This window comes from Camellia sinensis, chromosome 4, assembly GCF_055761805.1.
Source record: "Camellia sinensis isolate YWXY chromosome 4, ASM5576180v1, whole genome shotgun sequence".
NCBI classification, from domain to species: domain Eukaryota; kingdom Viridiplantae; phylum Streptophyta; class Magnoliopsida; order Ericales; family Theaceae; genus Camellia; species Camellia sinensis.
The window spans coordinates 188,107,563-188,131,133 of NC_138964.1; the positions used below are offsets into that span (position 1 = coordinate 188,107,563).

At 38.7% G+C, this 23,571-nt stretch overlaps 1 protein-coding gene and 1 long non-coding RNA gene across 4 annotated transcripts; both read left to right on the top strand.

Moving 5' to 3' along the window:
* Nucleotides 1–822: 822 nt before the first annotated feature.
* On the top strand, nt 823–7,885 carry LOC145789783 (uncharacterized). 3 transcript variants are annotated; one of them, XM_082867174.1, is made up of 6 exons: nt 823–1,598; nt 1,735–2,038; nt 2,129–2,200; nt 4,498–4,585; nt 4,696–4,773; nt 7,652–7,885. In XM_082867174.1, exons 2-6 carry the CDS (start codon nt 1,954–1,956, stop codon nt 7,761–7,763), a joined length of 435 nt encoding a protein of 144 aa, XP_082723300.1. In that variant the 5' UTR covers nt 823–1,598; nt 1,735–1,953; the 3' UTR covers nt 7,764–7,885. The 3 variants fall into 3 exon arrangements, with proteins under 3 accessions (XP_082723300.1, XP_082723301.1, XP_082723302.1); XM_082867175.1 differs by having other exon boundaries at nt 1,851–2,038; XM_082867176.1 differs by having other exon boundaries at nt 1,860–2,038.
* A 5,490-nt stretch (nt 7,886–13,375) lies between these two features.
* On the top strand, nt 13,376–20,615 carry LOC145789784 (uncharacterized). The gene is made up of 3 exons (XR_014328114.1): nt 13,376–14,738; nt 19,021–19,726; nt 20,301–20,615. It is a non-coding gene; the product is annotated as an uncharacterized LOC145789784 (long non-coding RNA).
* The last annotated feature ends 2,956 nt before the right edge of the window (nt 20,616–23,571 follow it).

The window sequence follows — 23,571 nt, forward strand, 5'->3', positions numbered from 1 at the left end:
ACAAAATTAGGCACACCTTTTGAGGATGCGACTTTTTAGGGGTCCGACAAGACTCTGTAAACTGTCCCGACATTGATTCCGGTTAGCTCCTTTCTGGGTCCGACAAGACTCTGTAAACTGTCCCGACGTTGATTCCGGTTAGCTTTTACAAGGGTCCGACAAGACTCTGTAAACTGTCCCGACATTGATTCCGGTTAGCTCCTTTATGAGTCCGACAAGACTCTGTAAACTGTCCCGACATAGATTCCGGTTAGTTTCTACAAGGGTCCGACAAGACTCCGTAAACTGTCTTCTACAACGGTCCGACATGACCCCATAAACTGTCTTCTACAACGGTCCAACATGACCCCATAAACTGTCTTCTACAACGGTCCGACATGACCCCATAAACTGTCTTCTACAATGGTCCGACATGACCCCATAAACTGTCTTCTACATCGGTCTGACACTGCCATCCAGTGTCCTCTACACCGTTATGACACCACCATACAGTGTCCTCTACAACGTTATGACACCCCCATACAGTGTCTCCTATCCTTTTTTTATGTATTTTCTTGTTTTTGTTCCTCTCTCCAAACTCAAGTTGGTTAGTTTCTATCCTCCTTGAGTTTGCGGGGGGCTGTTAGAATTTACCAATTTGCTCCTCCACCTACCATCTCCACTAGCACCCACTTCACCTACCACCTCCACTACACTACACCTACTACCACCTTCTCTTCTATATATAGGAGTTGTAATACATAACACAAATCAATAAATCTTGTAATACATCAATCAATAATACAATCATTTCTCTTTATACATTAAATTTCTACAATACAAGAATATGACACCCTTATATGGGTAGCCCAGAAGCATAATCCAATATATGGCAGCAATTAGGTTCTAGTAACACATGATTTGAAGTTTATGTAACATATACCAAACACTTTGCTCATCTCTTTAGCGATTACACTACAAGAAAACAGGGCAAATAACACGGAGCTTTTTGCGCCGGTATAGGTGCCGTCGCCAAAAATGACCTTTTGCGACGGTAGTGACCCCGTCGCTAATGAATGCACAAGAAAAATACAGGAACAATTGCGATGCCTGGTTACCGTCGCAAAAACTTTTTTTTTTGGAGACGGGAAAAAGTTACTGTCGCAAATAGTGGACAATTTCAAAAAAAACGGGTCGTTTTATTTGTTAATGTTTATCATTTGTGACGGTTTAATATATGTCGTCGCAAAAACTAAAAATTTTCTATCCCGCTCATTTGTTTCCCATTCGTGGTCAAGTTCTCCCAAAATCCCTAAAAAGCTTTCTGAAACCAAAATCCAAAATCCCTAAAAGCTTCTGAAACCAAAATCCCCAAAATCCCTAAAAGCTTTCTGGGGTTCCAGCATTCAGCATTGCCATACATTGAAGAGGGTGAACGAGGGTAAATGACGACGAGGGTGAACAGCGAGTGACGAGAGTGAACGACAATGACGATGAGCAGCAGCGAGTGACGGCTAGCAACGAACAACGGCCTTCGCAAACCCTTCCACTCTCAACTCCCTCCTCCTTCCATCTCCTCCTCTAGATCTCACTCCCGCCGGAGTTTCCTTCTCAGAGCTGTAAGTGCTCTATGTTTATTTATTTACAAAATTTCATTTTTGATTAATAGGCTAGTGTTTACTTTTAGTAATTTTTATTTATTTACTTACAAAATCTCATTTTTGATTAATTCTGACTCCATCTTTTGTCATGCAGATCCATTAAAATTAGAGTACATCATAATACACCAACAAAAAATAAAAATGAATTACGAGATAAAAGAAAGAGCAGAAGCTCTAAAAGCAATAAACAGACACTAATAGGTTGATTAGAATTTGAAGATGGGTATGATGATGGAGATGGAGATGGTGGCAATGGAAAAAATGGAATTGTGATGCCATTTGATGGAGGAGAAGAAAAAGGTAACACAGAGGCATGACTCTGATTGCCTACATGAATCAATTTAATCATCACCATGAGGAGTACCAAATGCAGCTCTCCTGGACCCAAGACCCCCACAGTAACCTCCCCTCTCTCTCATCAATATCTCAAATGGGTTCTCTTTGTTTTGATCAATTATTTCCTTATTGAAGTTGGGTTTGTTCTACAGAGCAAACTTTCATAGTCTTGGATAAAGAATTGGTTGTTGGATACTTCATCCATGGAGATGCCCAAGTTGAACGTCAGTTGGACTTACACACCCCCTCTTTTATTTACTGAATGGTTTTTATTTTTTTTATTTTATTACTGTTCTTTGATACTATTGTTGTTTGCAATTGCAATTGAATTTTGGTTATCATGTATAGTCAGTGTGGAGTATTGTTGATAACTTGATATTAATGAAATTTCTTTGTTGTATTGATAATTTCATACACATATGTGCTTATAATTGTGCTTGTATCAATTTTGTGAAGGTTAACCACTGTTGAAATAGGTCTCTCTAGAGATTTTTTTTATGGCATTTCACAGCCATGGAACGGGGGCTGTTATATAATCCCATCTTCTCCCCTTAGTACCCTGATGCCTCCCCCTGGGCTGCACTATTTTATTTTTATTTATTTATTTATTTAGTTTGCAGGGAGATTTGTGTTTTTGAGATATCTCCTCTATGCTATAAAGTCTAATCTCATGGGTTATCCCTTCTCTTGCTTCAAGAGTTTGCTTCTACATGGTGGATGGGGTGTTTTCTGGTGTTCTCCATTTTTTGTGTGCTAGCTTTCATGGTGAGAACTAAGAACCCACTTTGGTTATCCAGATTTGCTATGAATTTTCCCTTTCCTTTCTAGATTCTTGTTTGTGTTTGCAAGATATTATGGTGGTTCTTGTTGATGAGAAAATTTCTGTGTGCTTTTCTGGAAATCTTTGATTTGCCATTAAGAGTGATATCAAAAAGGCTTGAGTTTGTGGGTTCCCATGAGATTTTTATATTTGTTAGAGATGGTATTTTGTTCCAACACAGCTGGAGTTTTGGCCAAATGATCTCCATGTGTGCCTGTTGTTGTTGCTGCTGAGTTGCTAAGGAGCTGCTGCAGTGTTTGTTGTTGGTTTGTTCAAATCCATGCTGGGTTTGTTTCAAAACCATGGGTGGTTTTGTTTAAGACCATGGGCTGGTTTGGAAGCCTTGGTGGGTTTTCTTGACCAGATAGTGTTGATTGGACTGAACTTTATTTAAAATTTATTTGTCCAATGTGTTGTATTACTTTAGCCTCGCTTTGAGCTTCTTTAAATCTATTTAGTAGATTATATTGTGTGTTAGTAGCTAGGAGTGTTTTTCCTTTTTGAAGGGCGTGTTGCCTTTTAGGCATGTAATGAACTTCATTGTAATATCTAATTTTTTGATATAAAATAGATGACTTACCTACCCTCTTCTTTTTTGTTTTTGTTTTGTTTTGTTTTGTGAAGGCTCGATTCTCGTGTATAATTGGGTCTGTGAACTTCCCTTGAATTTGTTGGATAAATTTGATTGTTCTTTTTTATGGAATTGAGTTTTGTGATTGGCACTTATAAGAAAGGTTAGAGTTTTGGATGTTGAGGACAGAGTTGTGCTAAAAATGACAATCTCTAATTTTTATCCTCTTTGCTAAAGCACCATTAATTTTTGCTAAATGCTCAAATATTTTTGATTAATTTTAAAAAGAATGACAAATATAGATGATTAAGTCACTTCATACTAATATAGATATAGATATTTGGTTGTTGTTGATTATACTGTTAATTGGAACGTCTTGGCTTGAGCATTGTAGATGTTTCCTTGTCTTGGGAACTGAAGTTGCTCCCTAAGGTTGTTTTGGATTTATGGATTTAAGTAGAGATTTGTAGAGGGAAAGGAAATAGGGAGGGAAAAGTGTCAAAAATTTTGCTTATATTTTTTCACTTTCTCCCTTCTCTTTTCCTTTCTCCTCTGAAATCTTTGAATCAGACATAACCTAAAATGATTGTAATTTGCAGCTGCTTTTCAATGGGGACATCTCTTGGTTAAGATTATAATTGATCACATATGCATGGATTTTATGAATGCGTAAAATTGCTAAAGAGAATTTAATTCTTTACTTTCTATTCCTGCAGTATTTTTGAGGGGTAGTAAATTTTTAATTGGGTTTATTAACCTTTTAAATTATTAAATATATAATTCAGTGATGAAAACTTCTACTTGTGATGGCTGATGTATGCATATAAACTTTAAATTTCTATTATTTCCATGTTTATCATTGGATTACTGCCTACCATTTACAAGTTTCCCAATACTATTCTCAATATATGAAATACCATGTCCACTAGTTGATTGCATTTAAAAGCACTAACCCTACTTTGAGAAGGAAGAAGTCAAAATTGAATCATAATTGAGGGAGATTAATTTTATCTGCGTATGGATTTTTCATTAATTTTTATAGGCATATGAAATACCCCACTTGACTTCTTTATGTTTCTTATCTGTATGTGCTAAATTCATGTCTATAAATGATATGCCCTTTTTTCCAGCCATGGTTGGTGATGTGAATATATACATGAATGACTTGGATAATTCCCAAATGGCAGAGATTGAAATAATGATAGTTGAGCCCAAAAGGTACATGCATTTCATTTTCTTTTTATGATAGTGCCAATGATGATTGGGAGTCGCAAATTATTTCATTATCACTGATTGTTCATCTCTTCTTATTTTCATTTATAATTAAGTCCAATGAATATATACATGAATGACTTGGATGATTCCCAAATGGCAGAGATTGAAATAATGATAGCTGAGCCTAAAAGGTACATGCCTTTCATTTTCTTCTTATGATTGTGCCAATGATGATTGGGAGTCGCAGATTATTTCATTATCACTGATAGCTCATCTCTTCTTATTTTTATTTATAATTAAGTCCATAGTATATGTGTCCATGTACAACCATATTTTCCTTCAGACCATTATGTTTCTTTTGTTTTGGTTACTATTTTACTTTGCTCAGAAGTTGTTAAAGATGTGGATGCTACAACAATGTTTTTTTCCTTGGTTGATGATTTTTTTAAAAGGAACAAATGAAGTATTAAACTCTCTGTCTATATATATATATATATGTTTTGTATGTATATTAACATTGATACTAATTATATTACATGATTTTACTTCAACAAGTGAAGCATAGTTTATGACGGACATAGTTTAAGCATATTTTACTTGTATGTCTTATTCAATATAGGATGAGTTTAATCGTCAACTCTTCATGCTACCTGAGAATTATCGGACTTTAGAGGCTAGGAATGCCATTTTCCGCGAGTTGATAGGTCTTGATGGACATGCCGGATTTCGGTCCGGGCAAACTAATTATTGTGGGAGAAGACGGGACTCTAATCGGGTTCCCAATTTGGGAGTTAAAGCCGGATTTCGGTCTAGGCAAACTAGTTTATTAAGAAATTTGAATTCGAGGTGTTGACGCCCCAAAATCTCCAAACAACGTCGGATTAGAATGAAACTTGACACACACGACCGGCTAGGCACGAGGGACTTGTGGGAGAAAACAGGACTCGAATCGGGTTCCTGATTTGGGAGTTAGAGCTGGATTTCTATCTAGGCAAACTAGTTCCTTAAGAAATTTGAATTCGAGGTATTGACGCCCCAAAATCACCAAACGGCGTCAGTTTGGCACGAAACTTGGCACACACGACCGCCTAGGCACGAGAGACTTGTGGGAGAAGACGGGACTCCAATCGGGTTCCCGGTTTGGGAGTTAGAGCTGGATTTCAGTCTAGGCAAACTAGCTTATTAAGAAATTTGAATTCGAGGTGTTAACGCCCCAAAATCTCCAAGCAGCGTCGGATTAGGACAAAACTTGACACACACGACCGCCTAGTCACGAGAGACTTGTGGAAGAAGACAGGGCCCGAATGGGGTTCCCGGTTTGGGAGTTAGAGCCGGATTTCGGTCTAGGCAAACTAGATCCTTAAGAAATTTGAATTTGAGGTGTTGACGCCCCAAAATCACCAAACGGTGTCTGTTTAGCGCGAAACTTGGCACACACGACCGCCTAGGCACGAGAGACTTGTGGGAGAAGACGGGACTCCAATCGAATTCCCGGTTTGGGAGTTGGAGCCGGATTTCAGTCTAGGCAAACTAGTTTATTAAGAAATTTGAATTCGAGGTGTTAACGCTCCAAAATCTCCAAACAGCATCGGATTAGGACGAAACTTGACACACACGACCGCCTAGGCACAAGAGACTTGTGGGAGAAGACGGGCTCGAATCGGATTCCTGGTTTGGGAGTTAGAGCCGGATTTCAGTTTAGGCAAACTAGTTCTTTAAGAAATTTGAATTTGAGGTGTTGACGCCCCAAAATCACCAAACGGTGTCGGTTTAGCATGAAACTTGGCACACACGACTGCCTAGGCACGAGAGACTTATGAGAGAAGACGGGACTCCAATCGGGTTCTCGGCTTGGGAGTTAGAGCCGGATTTCGGTCTAGGCAAACTAGTTTATTAAGAAATTTGAATTTGAGGTGTTGGGTCCCCAAAATCTCCAAACAGCGTTGGATTAGCACGAAACTTGACACACGTGACCGCCTAGGCACGAGAGACTTGTGGGAGAAAACAGGGCTCAAATCGGGTTCCCGATTTGGAGTTAGAGTCGGATTTCTGTTTAGGCAAATTAGTTCCTTAAGAAATTTGAATTCGAGATGTTGATGCTCCAAAATACCAAACGGCGTCAATTTAGCACGAAACTTGGCACACACGACCGCCTAGACATAAGAGACTTGTGGGAGAAGACGGGACTCCAATCGGGTTCCCGGTTTGGGAGTTAGAGGCAGATTTCGGTCTAGGCAAACTAGTTCATTAAGAAATTTGAATTCGAGGTGTTGACACCCCAAAATCTCAAAACAGCGTCGGATTAGCACGAAACTTGGCATACACAACCGCCTTGGCACTAGAGACTTGTGGGAGAATACGAGGCTCGAAACGGTTTCTCGGTTTAGGAGTTAGAGCCAGATTTCGGTCTAGGCAAACTAGTCCCTTAAGAAATTTGAATTCGAGATGTTGACGCACCAAAATCACCAAACGGCGTCAGTTTAGCACGAAACTTGGCACACATGACCGCCTAGGCACGAGAGACTTGTGGAAGAAGACGAGACTCGAATTGAGTTCCCGGTTTGGGAGTTAGAGCCAGATTTCACTCTAGGCAAACTAGTTCCTTAAGAAACTTGAATTCGAGGTGTTGACGCCCCAAAATCACCAAACGGGGTCAAATTAGCACGAAACTTGGCAGACACGACCGTCTAGGTACGAGAGACTTGTGGGAGAAGACAGGGCTCGAATTGGGTTCCCGGTTTGGGAGTTAGAGCCGGATTTTGGTCTATGCAAACTAGTTCCTTAAGAAATTTGAATTTGAGGTGTTGACGCCCCAAAATCATCAAACGACATTGGTTTAGTACGAAACTTGGTACACACGACCGCCTAGGCACGAGAGACTTGTGGGAGAAAATGGGACTCCAATCGGGTTCCCGGTTTGGGAGTTAGAGCCGGATTTCTGTCTAGTCAAAATTATTTACTCAATTATCTTTGTAATTATATAGTAGTTAATTTTTTATGTTTTTTTTGTAATTAAAATATTAACACATAATTATATTGTCATTAATTATTTTTATTTTTTGTTTTCAGATATTTTCTGAGTAGCAGTTTGCTTCTTGTGGAATGCAGGCGTGTGAATATTGCGACTAACTTTTGTTTTTGTTACCCACGGAATAATCATGAGGAAAACTTTTGTTTTTGATTTACGTTATTTTGAATTGTGAACAACATTATGTATTTAAACATTGTATATGTATTATGCAACATTATGTAGTGGGATAATTTTGCTGATGTGTTGTTATGAATGGAATAATATTTTTATTATGGATGAATTGTTATTTTTATACTGGAATTTTTATATTATTATGTAATTATCAATTTCTTTTTCAGTTATTTTTCATTTAATACAAGTAATTTTCATATTTTTAATAACTTTATTGCAGTTTTTTTTTTTTTTTGAGACAACACCACAACGTCTCAAAAGACATTAGAACCAGATTTTTTTTACGACGTGAGCAATGTCGTCGCAAAAGATATTGGCAACAGTTGAAAAAAAAATCTTTCGCGACGGTATTATTTGCCGTCGCAAATAATCTTTTAGCGACGGCATGTCGTGCTGTCTCAAATAATCTTTTAGCAATGGCATGTATCCCGTCGCAAATAAAAACACTTTCGCGACAGCATTTTTGCCGTCGCAAATAACACTTTTAGCGACGAAAAAATCTCAGATTTTTACATATTAATGCCGACAGCAGAATTCCGTCACAAAAAGGCAACTTTGTCGTCGCAAAAAAAAGGTGACGGCATTTTGCCGTCGCTAAAACCTTTTAGCAACGCCCTTTGTTGTGACCCCCCACTTGTTATCGCTAAAAGTCAGTTGCTGTCGCAAAAAAGTTTTTGAGACGGCATTTTGAGTATTTGCGTCTCAAAAAATTGAAATTTTTGTAGTGTTACCATCATATCATGCAATCAGCATATAAATCCTCTATTTACATACAAAAAAAAGGACCATCCCTTCCACTGTTCCACATACAATGTTGAGAGAGAGTGTTAAGACAAAGAAGAGTGCAAATAAATATGTAGAAGTTGCAACAAGAAGCATTAAAATCTTAAAGCAGATTGAGGATTAGGAAAAGTTACTCTGTCATGAAGAGGAATATATGCACAAATCATGTTGGAGACTAACCGACACTATATGTATGTATATTCCAAACTAAGGCAGCAAAGAGCTCTCAAATATGCTACAAGAACAAAAAAAAAATTATTTATTTAAATAAATTACAATATGAATTTGTGTTGGGGATCGGGAATCCTGCCCAAGACCTTCCTGAAATTATACCAAGCAGAAAAACACACTCACACTCAAGGAGACACCATATTTAATGTGGTTCGGTCTCAATGCCTACGTCCATAGGAGAGTAGCCGGTTATCACTATAACAATGGAGAGATTACAGAAAGATTACAATAGAGGAGAAGCTCACACTCTCCTAACTCACTCACTCATCCGTCTCCCTCTCTCACACCGAAAGAGACAGTCTCTCTGCCTCACATCTGTCACTCTCCCTTGTTTGTTCTCTCTCTCTCTCTCTCTTATCACCCTCCTCTCAGCCTCTTCATTTATACATTGAAGAGAATGTGAAGAGGTTGGCTGGCCTTGCAAATGGCTAGTTGTTCCTTCACATGGCCAGCTTGTTCCAACATGTTGCAACACATGAGCAATGATCACCTCTCACATAGGGTGATCTCCAAAAAATACCCCCTCAACCCATGTGAGGTGATCCACTGTACACACTGTTGCTAATCTTGTCACCCCGAAATTTCAGCATAGTTTGTATTTCCTCACTAAGACGATTGCATCTCCTGAAGCTATAGACAATACACTAGAGATACTCTCTGATTTGGAGAGAGCCTTTGCTCCTATCTCCCACAGATCTCTTCCACGCTTCCTGTCTCGGATGTCTTCACGTGCTATGCTTGAACTTGCGTAACCAAGATATCTTGCACCACCTGATTGGATGTCCTGTACCCCCTGCCTGAGATGCCCTTGATTGTCATGTATCACCTCGCACGACCAATCATTGAAGCAATAGAAAACTCATTGTTTGTTCCATCAACGGCCTCAGTTTTCTTTGCTCGAAGCTTTTCCTCTAAACTATCAGCCTTTGCCCTCTGCACTTCTGAACAACCTCCTAGCGTTCCCATATGCTCGTCGTTTGTGCCTTTGCAATCCCTGATTTGTTGTTCAGTAGATTGATGGTTGACAGTAGCTCCATCTGTCAAAGCATCGTCAGCTATGCAATTTTGCATAGTGCTCGCACTCATGGCTTCTGGTCTCCCTGCGTCGAGCTCGCCTGAGAGATCTGCATCAACTCTATCCTCTGCTGCCATGGAACTAAAAAAACCACCATAGAGAGAAAAAAAAGACTTGCCACTCCTTGGCCCGCACTCTTGCATTTTATCCGTCTTAATTTCTCTGTTTGGAAGTTCCTGTGAACTGTCAACAACCCGTTGCTATACACTCTTCTCGCGCCTCTGTACGACACTCTAGCATACCTTTGCACTTCTGCATTTGTGCTTTTGCGCTTAGTATGCTCCTCTGCAACTATTTTTTTACACGTCCACATACCATCAGTCCCTACTCGTATACAGTAGCTCCAACAGCCACAGCATTTCCCTAAGCCTGTACTGGTTACCAAATCATCTATCCGTCGATGAATGGTCTGCTCTTCTAATTGAACCAGATCTTCCGATGAACTTCGAAGATAATCATTTTTACAATCCTCTGATCGCCTCTTGACCAATCTTGATCTCCCTCGATTTGTCATTTGATCAAGCCTGATCTCCTTTAGTCTCCAATGATCTATCTCGATATGTATCTGGTTGTCCAATCTGGTCAGAATCTGCTCGTTACAACCTCTTTAGTGAATCCGCAGCATTCCACAATATCTGGCAACCTTCCTTCGACTATTGAAGATGACAAACTCCCATGTTTTGACATTCTTTAAAAAACCATTCAGAATTTCACTATTCTGACCTCGCGGTTACATTTGGAACGGTCTGTTTAGCTAGGACCAACCTTCGCTGCATTTTCGGGGACCTTACTGAAAACCATCCCCGAAAGTTAGGCCACACCATAATTTTTTGAAAATTCTGGGCCAAATTGCAATTTTCAGAAGTTTAGGGAATATTCCATGTTCCAACAGAATATTTCGTCCACTACACCTGACGCCGTCTGCCAGTTTAACTTTTTTCTTTTTACAAAAATTCTGATTCTAAAAATCTGACCGTACAAATGTATCCGGAATACTCCAAATAGTTGGAAAGCACTATTGGATTGTTAGAAACGGATTCCGAATGGCTTAGATCAAGCCAAAACCGTTTAGACGCTTCAGATATGTGGCTGCACCTTAGCCGCGTAGCATTGGATCACTCTTCCACGTGCTGGTGTGGCAAATGACGTGACACTGACTGTAGTGACATGGTGATGACTAGACAACCACGCGGTGCTGGCTAGATTGATAGCGTGGCAGCCACGTGGCACTCCCTGGCTAACATAGTGCCACGTGTTGATGACGTGGCTCGCTGACATAGCAGTGACGTAACTCGCACGCGCTACACTCGTCTTCTTCCTTGTGCTGCGCGTGTGGCGTGTGTCTGCGTGTGGTCTGACGCGCCAGTGCAGGAAACGGTGCGTGAAGCGCGTGCCTGCAACTGGGCCTTACGCGCAATCTTCAGGAGGCGTGTGGCGGCACGTCCGAAATTCTCTGGGGCTCTGCTTTTCATTTCTAGACTCCTATTGTCGAGACCTTTCTCCTGGTGTTCTCAAAATCTGATTTCGAGCAACTTGATTTCTAGGCAGTTTCGAAAATCACACTGTTTTTGTTCCAAAAACGACCGACGAAGCTCTGATACCACTTGTTAGGGATCGGGGATCCCGCCCAAGACCTTCCTGAAATTATACCAAGCAGAAAAACGCACACACACTCAAAGAGACACCATATTTAACGTGGTTTGGCCTTAATGTCTACGTCCACGGGAGAGTAGCCAGTTATCACTATAATAATGGAGAGATTATAGAAAGATTACAATAAAGGAGGAGCTCACACTCTCCTCACACACCCACTCGTCCGTCTCCCTCTCTCACACCGAGAGAGATGGTCTCTTTGCCTCACATCTCTCACTCTCTCTTGTTTGCTCTCTCTCTCTCTCTCTCTCTCTCTCTCTCTCTCTCTTTCTCTCTTATCACCCTCCTCTCAGCCTCTCAATTTATACATTGAAGAGAAGGTGAAGGGGTTGGCTGGCCTTGCCCATGGCCAACTGTTCCTTCACATGGCCAGCTTGTTCTAACATGTTGCAGCACATGAGAAATGATCACCCCTCACATGGGATGATCTCCAATAGTTTGCATAGACAATGATAAAAAAATAGATAGATAGCAAATGCCAACCTTCTAATACCAACTCAAAATAGACAACAATCAAACTAACACAAACATGTAACTGTACAATTAGCTAAGACCTGCAAAGAATTCCCAAAAACAAGTTCACAAGCGTTGAATCTCATCACCCATCGATCTCCATCAGATTGGCGACCTTGTACATTTGATCTTCGCATCAGATCATTCACAAGCAGAACCATTTCTGATGATTACACAACTTTTGTAAGCAGCAAGAGCATAATGATAAAGTTCACCGCTAGTAGCATTGTGGAGAGGAAGATTCTTGTATTGGAACAGTCTCATAGTCTCATTCCCAAAGGGTTCAGGATGAGAGTTGAAAAAAACTTGCTTTAAGGTAACATTATCAATGCCATTGAGGACATAGTAGTGTTCTGACACCGCTAGCTGATACAGCAACCAGTTGCAAGGATCAATTGACAAACCTAGTGGATAATTTGTGAAATTGGCAAATTTTCCATCTTTAACCTTTTCACACCAATAGCTTGTTCCACTGTCATTCTCAAACAAACCTGGTGGATGGACAAAATTGACAAATTTTCCCACATCTTACCCATTTCACACTAGTAGAGTTTGTTACATTGTCATTCTCTCATGATATAAATAAATCGTTTGTGAAATTTAGTTGTAGGAGGAGCCTCAATCATTGTTGATACTGTGGGATGCCAAGATTTATTACTAATGTTCATTGGATCCCAAAGCGAACAATCTTTGACCAAAGCCATGGGATGTAAAATTGGGTCTTCATCTAACCTGCGCAGGATAGGATTGGTTCACTGGTTGGTGCATCATTCAAACTCTTTTGAAATGCCTCAGCCGCTAGGAATGAATGTTAGTCATTGTTAGTAAAAATTATGCTAGGCCTTAATCGACAGCGACCAAGCAATAATTTAAACAAGAACAATTAAACAATTGTGGAATTAGTTCGAATGCCTCAAATGATGGATACTTCTCTAGAATAACTGACAATTACAAAATAAATAGAGTAAACAAAGAGTAATTTCAGAATGAAACTATTAAAGTTTATTAAAGTTTACTAAGTTACCAAGTACAATTTTACATAGAAAATTACTCCAAATTATAGCATTACTCCTAAATCTAAAATATAAGTGTTGTTGAGTTGTTGAGGTCCCCTGTTTGATCTCTCTAAGCCTGTAAATAGGCTTAGTCCTATAGTTTATAAAACTGCCCAATGCATATTACCACAAAAGGAGGTGGCAGTTGAAGTTGGTGCCACATCCCTTTCAAAATGTTATAAACTGCCACTTGTTCACAACTTCCTTAAACCAGCTGATGCTTTCCATGGTTCCTTCACAAAACACAATAATAATAATAATAATAATAATAATAATAATAATAATAATGTAGCCATAAAGGTCTTTAAAGATGATTCATGAACCAAATCAACAAATCATGCCTACAACAAAATGCATTTTTGGTGACCAAAATTGGTGATTAAAAAAAATTTAGTCGTCAAAAGTTGTGGAATTGGCAACCAAAAATTTTTTTAGTCGGCAAAAGTATAATATTTAGCTACTAATTTTTTTAGTCAGGGTATGTTGATTATTGGCGACTAAAAAAAATTTAGTCGCTAAAAATACTAGAATTGGCGACAAAAAAAATATTTTAGTCGCCGTGTATTGAGTTTTCGCTACTAAAACTATTTAGTCACCGAATGTAAAATAAAAAATTATTTTTTATCTTTACCGATCAAAAGTTTGGTCGCCAAAAAAATATTTTCAGCGATAAAAAAATATTTTAGTCGCCGTATATTGAGTTTTGGCTAGTAAAACTATTTAGTCATGAAATGGAAAATAAAAAATTATTTTTCATCTTTGGCGACCAAAAGTTTGGTCGCCAAAAATATATTTTCAGCAACAAAAAAATATTTTACTCGCGGTATATTGAGTTTTGGCTACTAAAACTATCTAGTTGCCGAATGGAAAATAAATTTTCTTTTTTATCTTTGGCGACTAAAAGTTTAGTCATCAAAAACTTATTTTCAGTGACAAAAAGAAATTTTATTCGCCAAAAAATTAAAATATTTGGAAGAAGACATTTTAAATTTTGGATAGATTTATAAAATTAATTGGCGACTGAAAATATTTAGTCGCTTATATATATATATATGGTTTCCAAACCACAAAACCAGCACCTCTGTCTCTCTCTCTCTCTCTTCAGCGCTTCTCTCTCTCTCTCTCTCTCTCTCTCTCTCTCTCTCTCTCTTCCTCTCCCTCTCCCTCTCCCTTTCCCTCTCCGCTGCTCCTCTCCCCTTCTTCTCTTACCGTCGCTCCACCAGTCGCGCCTGCGCCGCTCCTCCTCGCGGTCGTGGGCAACCAGAGCACCGATTCACCTAGATTTGCCCTATTTTCTCTCTATAAAATCTCTTTATATTCGTATATCTGTCTATCCATCAACGGCGAGACCAACGACGTGCTGAAGATTGCGACGACGATGAATCAAGAGAATGCGAGTCGAAAGAGCGAGAGCGATGACGAATGGAGCAATTGGCACAGCGTCAAGTGTAAATTGGATGTGTTGTCTCATCCTTTGTACGACCAATTGTTGGCACATGTTTAGTGCCTTCGAATCGCTACGCTAGTGGATCAGTTGCCAAGTATTCGGTTCCACTAGCGAACCTTCAACCAGCGTGGAAGCGACGAAGAACAAGAAGCTTGTTTTATTGAGAGATTCTCTGAGAGCAGTGGATTTCGGCTAAGGTTTTCCCCTTCTCTCTTTCATTCTTCTTCCGATTTGGGTATAATTTGCAAAGAATCAATTATTGTTTTCATTCTGCTTAACTTTCTGATTTCAATACAGTATACATTGTGAATGTATGTTTTGATTTCATTATAATTTGTAAATATTGATTACAATTTCAATCTGTATAGTGCTTTTCATTACAAGTTAGATTTGAATTTGATTTTCTCTGTGATTAAACATTTTCAAAGTTCCCTGTATGTTTCATAATCTTTGTGATATTGATTGTGTTAAAACCTATCACCTACTTCACCCACTTAAACCTACTCCACTAAACCTAACCCACTACACCACTACCACCTCACCTACTCCACTAAACCTAACCCACTACACCACTACCACCTCCACTTCACCTACTCCTTACCTACTACACACTCACCCTCTTCTATATATAGGAATCATGAATCATTGTAATAAATCAATAAACATCAATCAATAATACATAAATTTTTACATGGTATCAGAGCAAGGTTAAGACCTTAGTATTTCTCGCTTCACCGGCGGGCGGCAACCTCGCATTGGCCGCCCGCCGGACCTCAACCTATTCCGCTTATTTTCTACACATACCTTGACTTCTTCAACATTTTCTTACACCCCTCCTCCGCTATGTCGGCGGCGGCACCCGCATCATCGTCTAGCCTCTATCGCCGTTCACCTCGCCTCTCACATATCCGTGGTTGTACTCTTACTCGTCGTCGTCGTTGGCGTTTCTGGCGCTGCTTTTCTGCTCGTCACTGCTGTTTTTTTTCCCGATTTGCTCTCTCTCTCTTAGCCATGGATTTGGGTGTGGGGTGTAGAGCTGGGGCTCTGTTGTTGGTAGCCATGTTTGCTGGCTTGAAGGTTTCAATGGCAGCAGTGTACAAGGTTGGGGACTCCGCTGGTTGAATCATCATTGGGAATATTGATTACAAGGCCTGGGCTGCTTCCAAGACGTTTCATGTTGGAGATGTCATCATTTTCGAATACAATTTTCAATGTCACGTGTTGCAAGTGCCCCACAAAGAATACCAAGCCTGCAGAAGTGTAAGACAGTAACATGCATCTTCACATACAGCTTGGGTAATGTGTAACTATCAAAAGCACAAGCTTCTTGGACATCCCTCTCTCTCTCTCTCCATGGACCCAACATCATCATCATGCACCCACTCTATCTCCCTCTCTCTCATCTTTTCCCACTTTCAAACCCACTTTAATCATATCTCTCCTTTCTCTTAATTTATTTCATCCACGTTCTTTCACCCTTTTCTTTTATTTTAATATATATATATATATATATTTTATTATAATATATTTTCCCTATCCCTTGTTAGTAAGCATCACCCGTTTTCCATTCTCTTATTATTATTTATTTTATATTCCACCAAAAAAAAAAAAAAATCACACTGCTGTTTTTCTTATCACCCATCCACAAATATTTTTCTCTATTTTCTTTATCCATTATTTTCTTTTATTTTATTTTTCTTATTAAACAAAACAACACCACAAAATAACACCAACAACATTCCACAACCTTGTCATTTTATTCATATCAGGGGATCAACCCCGATCACACTTTTACATCAAAAAAAAAAAAAAAAAAACCCACACAAACAAAAACAAAACTACCACACCCACAGTGGGATTTTTCTTCTCTACTCAGCCGCCGGTCTTTTCTTCTTGCCTCCGTCCTGGGTGGTCCTTGCCGGTGTTGCCTCCGTGCTTCCTAGACCACCAAGCAAGTTGCCTCCTCCCTGCTCCTCCACTACAGCATACGGTGGACCTCCAAATCGGAACATCTCGGTGGCCTTCCGCTTCAGCTCCTTATTTTCCGCCTTTAGCACACTTAACTCTGCTCGCCCATCCTTATACATGCGTTGGAGCAGAGCCAGTTGGGCGTTTAACTGCTGCACCTCATTTGTCCTACTCTGCAGCCGGTTCGACAAATTTGTAACCGCAGTCATGGTTTCCACACATGACTTCAATGTATACTGATTGGCCTCCACATCCGACTGCACTGCCATTCTTTGCTCCACCGACCGCATCGGAAAGTTCAACGGAGCAAAACCAGAGGTGTTTGGTTGAGGTTCACGGGCCTCCGCACCAGTTATCTCTCTTGTTGACTCGTTGAGGTCGGGAAAGAGAGCGAGTAGACCACGGGATGAAGAGGCCATATTCTGGGTAGCTGAACGGGAAGAAGAGGCCATGTTTTTTGGGTTGCTGAGTGTTTCAGCGAAATAGCAATTTTAGACTGATAATGTTCGGAAGGGGAGTGTTTCAAGATTTGCAGCTCTTAGAGGCAATCTCTCAGAAAAACGAATATCTCTCTCAGAAAATGAAGAGTTTTTCAGAAGTTTTTTCCCAGGTTTTTTTGTCTTCGCTTCTGCCTCAAGCACAGCCTCCGCATTGGTTTATATCGACACTGACGATGCGGCCGACACGCCACTCTGTCGCTCACGTGCCTCGCCGCGTCTCCGGCTCACCTTTTGATGGCTCGACGCTTTCTGTCGGGCACGACTTTTGATGAAGTGGGCGCGCCTTTTGAGGGCGCAACTTTTGATGGCACGTCTTTTTATGGATTGGGCACGCATTTTGATGGCACGTCTTTTTATGGATTGGGCACGCCTTTTGATGGCACGCCTTTTGAAAGATTGGGCACACCTTTTGAGGGTGCGACTTTTTAGGGGTCCGACAAGACTCTGTAAACTGTCCCGACATTGATTCCGGTTAGCTCCTTCATGGGTCCGACAAGACTCTGTAAACTGTCTCGACATTGATTCCGGTAGCTCCTTTATGGGTCCGACAAGACTCTGTAAACTGTCCCGACATTGATTCCGGTTAGCTCCTTTATGGGTCCGACAAGACTCTGTAAACTGTCCCGACATGATTCCGGTTAGTTTCTACAAGGGTCCAGCAAGACTCTGTAAACTGTCACAACAACTGTCACAACATTGTCTGCTACAACGGTCCGACATGACCCCATAAACTGTCTTCTACATCGGTCTGACACCACCATACAGTGTCCTCTACAACGTTATGACACCCCCATACAGTGTCCTCTACAACGTTATGACACCCCCATACCGTGTCCTCTACAACGTTATGACACCACCATCCAGTGTCTTCACCAATGGTCTGACACGACCATACAGTGTCACCTATCCTCTTTTATTTTTATGTATTTTCTTGTTTTGTAACTCTCTCCAAACTCAAGTTGGTTAGTTCCTATCCCCCTTGAGTTTGCGGGGGGCTGTTAAAACCTATCACCTACTTCACCCACTTAAACCTACTCCACTAAACCTAACCCACTACACCACTACCACCTCACCTACTCCACTAAACCTAACCCACTACACCACTACCACCTCCACTTCACCTACTCCTTACCTACTACACACTCACCCTCTTCTATATATAGGAATCATGAATCATTGTAATAAATCAATAAACATCAATCAATAATACATAAATTTTTACAGATTGATTATGATTTGAATGGTAAGGTTAGCCTATGGAGAAGCAACAGGAGCAGTTTGGAATATTTATGAATTTGATATTGACAAGTCAGATGGTTGTGCTATGCTTTAGTTTATTCAAAGTTTTGCTCTAAAGCACTTTGAATTACTAGTGTTAACAATCTAGTTCCTAAAAGTTATTAATAAATCTGCTATAGATAAGCTTGGATATGGTCAAACTACTTGTCTCACAAAATAGAAAATTAATTTACTCTTATTATTTTTTTTAAACTATAGGATCCTGATTCATTGTTGTCCTACTATTTACTTTTATCACATCTTAAATTTTATTTGTGGATTTTGTTTTTATGAAAACAAAACCAATTGAAATATTGTTTGGCAATATGTATAAAGAATCACAAGATAACTGTTAGTCCTTGCAAGTTAAGCTTTGTAGATATTTGATTTACCTTTAATTTTAACTAGTTTCTCTCATATACAACATTCACATAAAAAAGGGCTTGTAGAATTGGAAAAAAGGCATTTGAAACTACTTGCTACTGGTAAATTGTTGGAACTTTTGATGATTTGATGAATAATAAGGTTGGCTGACTAGTAATGACCAAGAAATCTGACAAACCTAGTGTAATTTTGCAGAATTTGTGAATTCTTTCAGAATATAGGGAGGAGTATATTGCATCGGATATGTGTTCAATTTAGTTTTATGTTTTGTCATTTGTAATTCTCCTATAATTTAAATTAGGTTAAACTCAACTTAGCATTTTTTATATGGCAATACTTATATTGGCAGGAAAAATATATCAAAAAGAACAAGCTACAACACATCAGCGTGGAGACTGGTTGGGCTTTGTTCCTCGACAGAATGTGCATATAAACATGTTCTACAAAAATTTATATGTTCAAAGGGGAAGTTTTTCTTTATTTAGATACTCATATAGTCCAATGTCATAGGAGTTTAACTTTAATAGTGCAACAGTAGGTCTCATTCAGTCTTCCTTTTTCTGGGGCTATCTGCTCACTCAGGTTTGACTCAAACATTGGCAGCTTTTTCTTTTTTGTGAGGTTAGCCTCTTCTTTTGCTCCTTTGAGGTGCTTTTACGGTTTACTATGCTAGATGGATCTACCTCCTGAAACTATTTGATGATTCATTTTTTTCTTTATTTTTTGAAATTCAGAAATAATATTGCACATATCCAGTTTGAATCTAGTCTACCTTTAGAGGGTGTTAATTGTTGTAGTTTGGCTTCTAGTATTGTTGGTACAACACTGACATCTTAGTTAATTGATTATCTAAAAATCTCTATCTATTTTCTAGTGTTGGATGCTATGATGCCTAAAGCTGCTGTATTGTTGGCCAAATGTCAAACTGAAGGTTCAACAATCTTGTTATTGGCAGCAAAGAAACATGTCTTACTAGTTTTTAATTTTGTATGAGAGGATTTTTGGTATTCATCTAATGATGACTACTCTATATTCCCAGAACATTTTCTGTAAAGGTAAGATGAAGTCTGATATTTTTGTACAGTCTAAATAGGGAAGAATGTGTTATATGCAGACAATTAACTGATGGAAGCACACAGAACATGCATTTAGTCCGCATAGTTCACGTAGCACATTTACATGTACAAAACTGGTGCTTCCAATTTGGCCCAACAAATAAAAATGCTAATGTGAATTGATTTTCCCTGTTGCATGTCCTCACACTTATTGGAACCACACTACAATGTTGTTACTTATTCCTGTGCTTGTGTAAGATCCTTTTTTTTTTTTTACTGAAACATAGTGAATATGCTAACTTCACCGAGTGTTCTTTCTAATGAACATGATAATCTAAGAAACAAATGATCAATGCATGCTAACACAGATGCCACTTTTAGTTTGAGTTTGCAAATTGAAGTAAACCAAGAAATTTAAGTCATTTCATACACTTTTGTAGCTTATAATATTTCAATTTCTTTTCTAATGATATTTAAAGTGATATATTATATTATCTTTTAGATTTATTCATTAGTTCCCAGTTCTGGAAACGAGATTTTCATTGTTTGAAGAATTGGTGTATTTTCTTGCCAGGGTGCCGCTATGCCTGCTATGAATAATATACTTTCGAAGTGGATTCCTGTCTCGAAGAGAAGCAAATCACTTGCATTTGTATACAGTGGCATGTATACAGTGATGTTTTTGGGCCAGATTGATGATGTTTGCATGGACGCAATTTACATTATATTTTTGTTTATGGAAAACATATACACCTGATATGTTTTGTTATTAAGATTTTTTTTTAATTTGGATTTTAATTGTTGGTTTGGATAGTATATGTATTTGTTGGATTAAACTATATTTATGGATTCTTATTTTCTTTTGATACGTACGGTTAATAATTAAGTTTTTTATATGGTTGAAAATTGAATGCTACAGGTTATGGAGAAATATTTTTATTGAATGGTTGAGAATTGAATGAATGAATGAATGGATGAATATTTTTGTATATGCACATGTTACAGGTGGCGCAAAAAATATTACAGAACAAATTATAAAAACTAAATGAGACCTTTTGGTAACTAAACAAATATCACAGTTTGGCTTTTAGCTACTAAAATTTTAGTCGCCAATTGTCAAAATGTGAAACTTTTGGCTACTAAACTTTTAGTCGCCAATTATAAAAAGGAAACTTTTGACTACCAAATAGTTAGTCACTAAAAGTAAAAAATATATATATTTAATTATTTTTAAAAAATATATCGTGATTAAAGTTTTAGTCGCCGATAGGTCACTTTTGGCTACCAAAAAAATTTTAGTCACCATTGTCTTCCCCGATGAACTATTAGCGACCAAATATATTAGTTGCTAAAAGTAATTGGCGACTAAAATAAGGCTTTTGACGAGTAAAATTTTAGTCACCAGAAGTGAAATTTCTTGTAGTGTCAAAATCGACTGACTACAATCAATGAAATTAGATTTGACTATGATTGACAAGCCACAATCAATAAAATTGGGTTTTGCCATAATTGACAAGCCACAATCAATATAAAACAATTTATGATGCAAATAATGCCCCCCAACTCTTTAAGAACGAGAAGTCTTGAATTCTTGAAGAGTTGTATATGAAATTGATTTGGCATTTGTCAAAAATTATAACCAAAATAAATCTTTTTTACTAACCAACAATGGTTATAAAAATGATTATTGCAAGCACATGTTAATAATATAGCCACCAAATTCTTGGTCATATTATAAATGTAATGTGTATCCTCCACAAATGTAGTCCAATGTAGGTCATGTGTAACACCTCAAAAATTTAAGTTGTCCCTTAAATTTTATATTCGTATTATTTAATTAACTTAAATTTTATATTAGTATTATTTAATTATAAATGAGAAAAACCCTAAATGTTTAATTAAATATTCCGTAAAAGTAAAATATGAGATAAAGTGTCATGGATTATATATTTAAAAAAAAAAAAAAAAGAGACAAACCGAAGCAGTGGCACGTAGCCTAGGATGATATAGGCATGCATAGGTGTAGACTAGTGAGTCACTATTGGATAATCTTTGGGGAGAAGCATTTGGTGTGTGGCTTGGGGCTCACGGATTGCCTCCCTATAGGGAGGAGATGATCGAGGTGAGACAAGCAAGGAAAGGGGAAGAAATAAAAATAAAGAAGAAATAGTGAGATATTAATTTTAAGGTGAGTTATATAATACCTTGAGTCACCATAATATATTTTACATATGTTTTGAGTTACCATAATTTATTTTACACAAGTTGTGTTTTATAAATTATATTGATATTTCAATTACATTGATTATTTTCTGAACTTTATTTGCTTAAAATGAAACCCGTGGATATGTATGTTTAAATCTTAATAATTATTTGACAATGATTTCATAAGTAATTATTTTCTGTAAGTATCACCACGGGAGTCCCATGCCTGGGGGACTTAAATAACTATTGGCCTCTATTTGACCACTTTGTGGTCCTCTGTTTGTCATGGATCTGTTGGGTATACCTCCTTATTGGAGTATGGGACCTAACTGGTTTATTAAAAGAATTTAATTTGGTTTGTGTGTGAGTGATTTTCTGACCACACCGTAATCTTAGTATCCAGCTGGAGAGCACCGGCAGAATAGATGGCACCTGGTTGACCTGCAACAGAAAGAGAAGATTCCGGCGGTGGTTCGTCCATCCGGGGGCACTTCCACGATCAAGTCAGTATATCTCTCAAAGATAAATAAAGTGCTAAACTCACAAGCTTGAGTATCAAAAGCATACCTTAGACCCATGGGGGTGCCTCTCTTTTATAGCCAACATAAACCTAGTCCCAATAGAAGCCTAACTTCTATGGACTCAGGATTACTGCTAATCTTGGACTCCCAGTAAGATTAGGATAAACTCTCTAAGAGTCTTATCCTAATACAAACTAAAGTCTTCTCTCATTCTAGGACTCTTGCCCCTCATCCGCTTATCTCGAATTCCGATAGCTTCGGAGGTAACCTCGGCCTATCCGAGATGACCTCGGCATAACAACCAGGACACGTGGCACCTCGGTTGACACGTCGGCGTCACCTTGGCCATGTGTTGGTACTCAGAAAATATATCCCCACAACTACCCCCTAGGTTCTATTACCTCGACATTCTCAGGTGATGGAACCTACACTGTTCGTTCATCTGTGTCTTTCTGTCCGAGATCAAACTCGCCGACCTTAAAGTTCCTTGGACTTTACTGCCCACTTCTGTCAAGTATCAAGCTTCATGCTTTCCAAGCTGCTCGAGATCACACCTCCTAGCCGAGGTTCTTGTTCCATTAATTCGTAAACTCCAAGAGCTTTACAACTGCTCCACTCACATTCTTCGGTGGGTTCTCGACTTCCAGTCATCTATTTGACTCCGGCGATCTTCATATCGGCGTTCATTTCTCTTGGTAGGTTCATAAACTCTTTTATTAAGCTCAATCTTTCATAACTCTTCTGAATCCGTTTAGTTGCCCTTTGTTGTCTTCTATTTTCGTCTGTTTTCAAGTTTTGAATTGTTTGAACGCCTGACACTGTTCTTGCCATATCCGCTTTCTGTTGCTAGCATCGTGTCTGGGTCATTACTTTCTTGTTCTTCACATACTTACTTAGTGCCTGTGCACTTGGCTTTATTCTTGAACTTTGTCGTCTTCTTGACTCTGATTTTTTTCTTTTTTCATTCAATCCTCTGGCTTTTTCTCTTTCTAGCTCTTTTGCTTAAATCCGTCATTGTTCCAAGCTTTCAAGCTCTACAATTGTTTTCGTTCCTCTCCTCCAGTGAAGCTTGCGTCATTCTGTCATTTTCGCATCCGTCATCAGACTTCGGCAATTCTC

Bases quoted from the DNA above. Each gene is read 5' to 3' on its own strand.
- LOC145789783 (XM_082867174.1), top strand. From the start codon at position 1,954: ATGACTCTGATTGCCTACATGAATCAATTTAATCATCACCATGAGGAG. The intron at 2,039-2,128 runs GTAACCTCCCCT...TTTGTTCTACAG, and splicing joins CTGGACCCAAGACCCCCACA to AGCAAACTTTCATAGTCTTG. The intron at 4,586-4,695 runs GTACATGCATTT...TTTATAATTAAG, and splicing joins ATGATAGTTGAGCCCAAAAG to TCCAATGAATATATACATGA.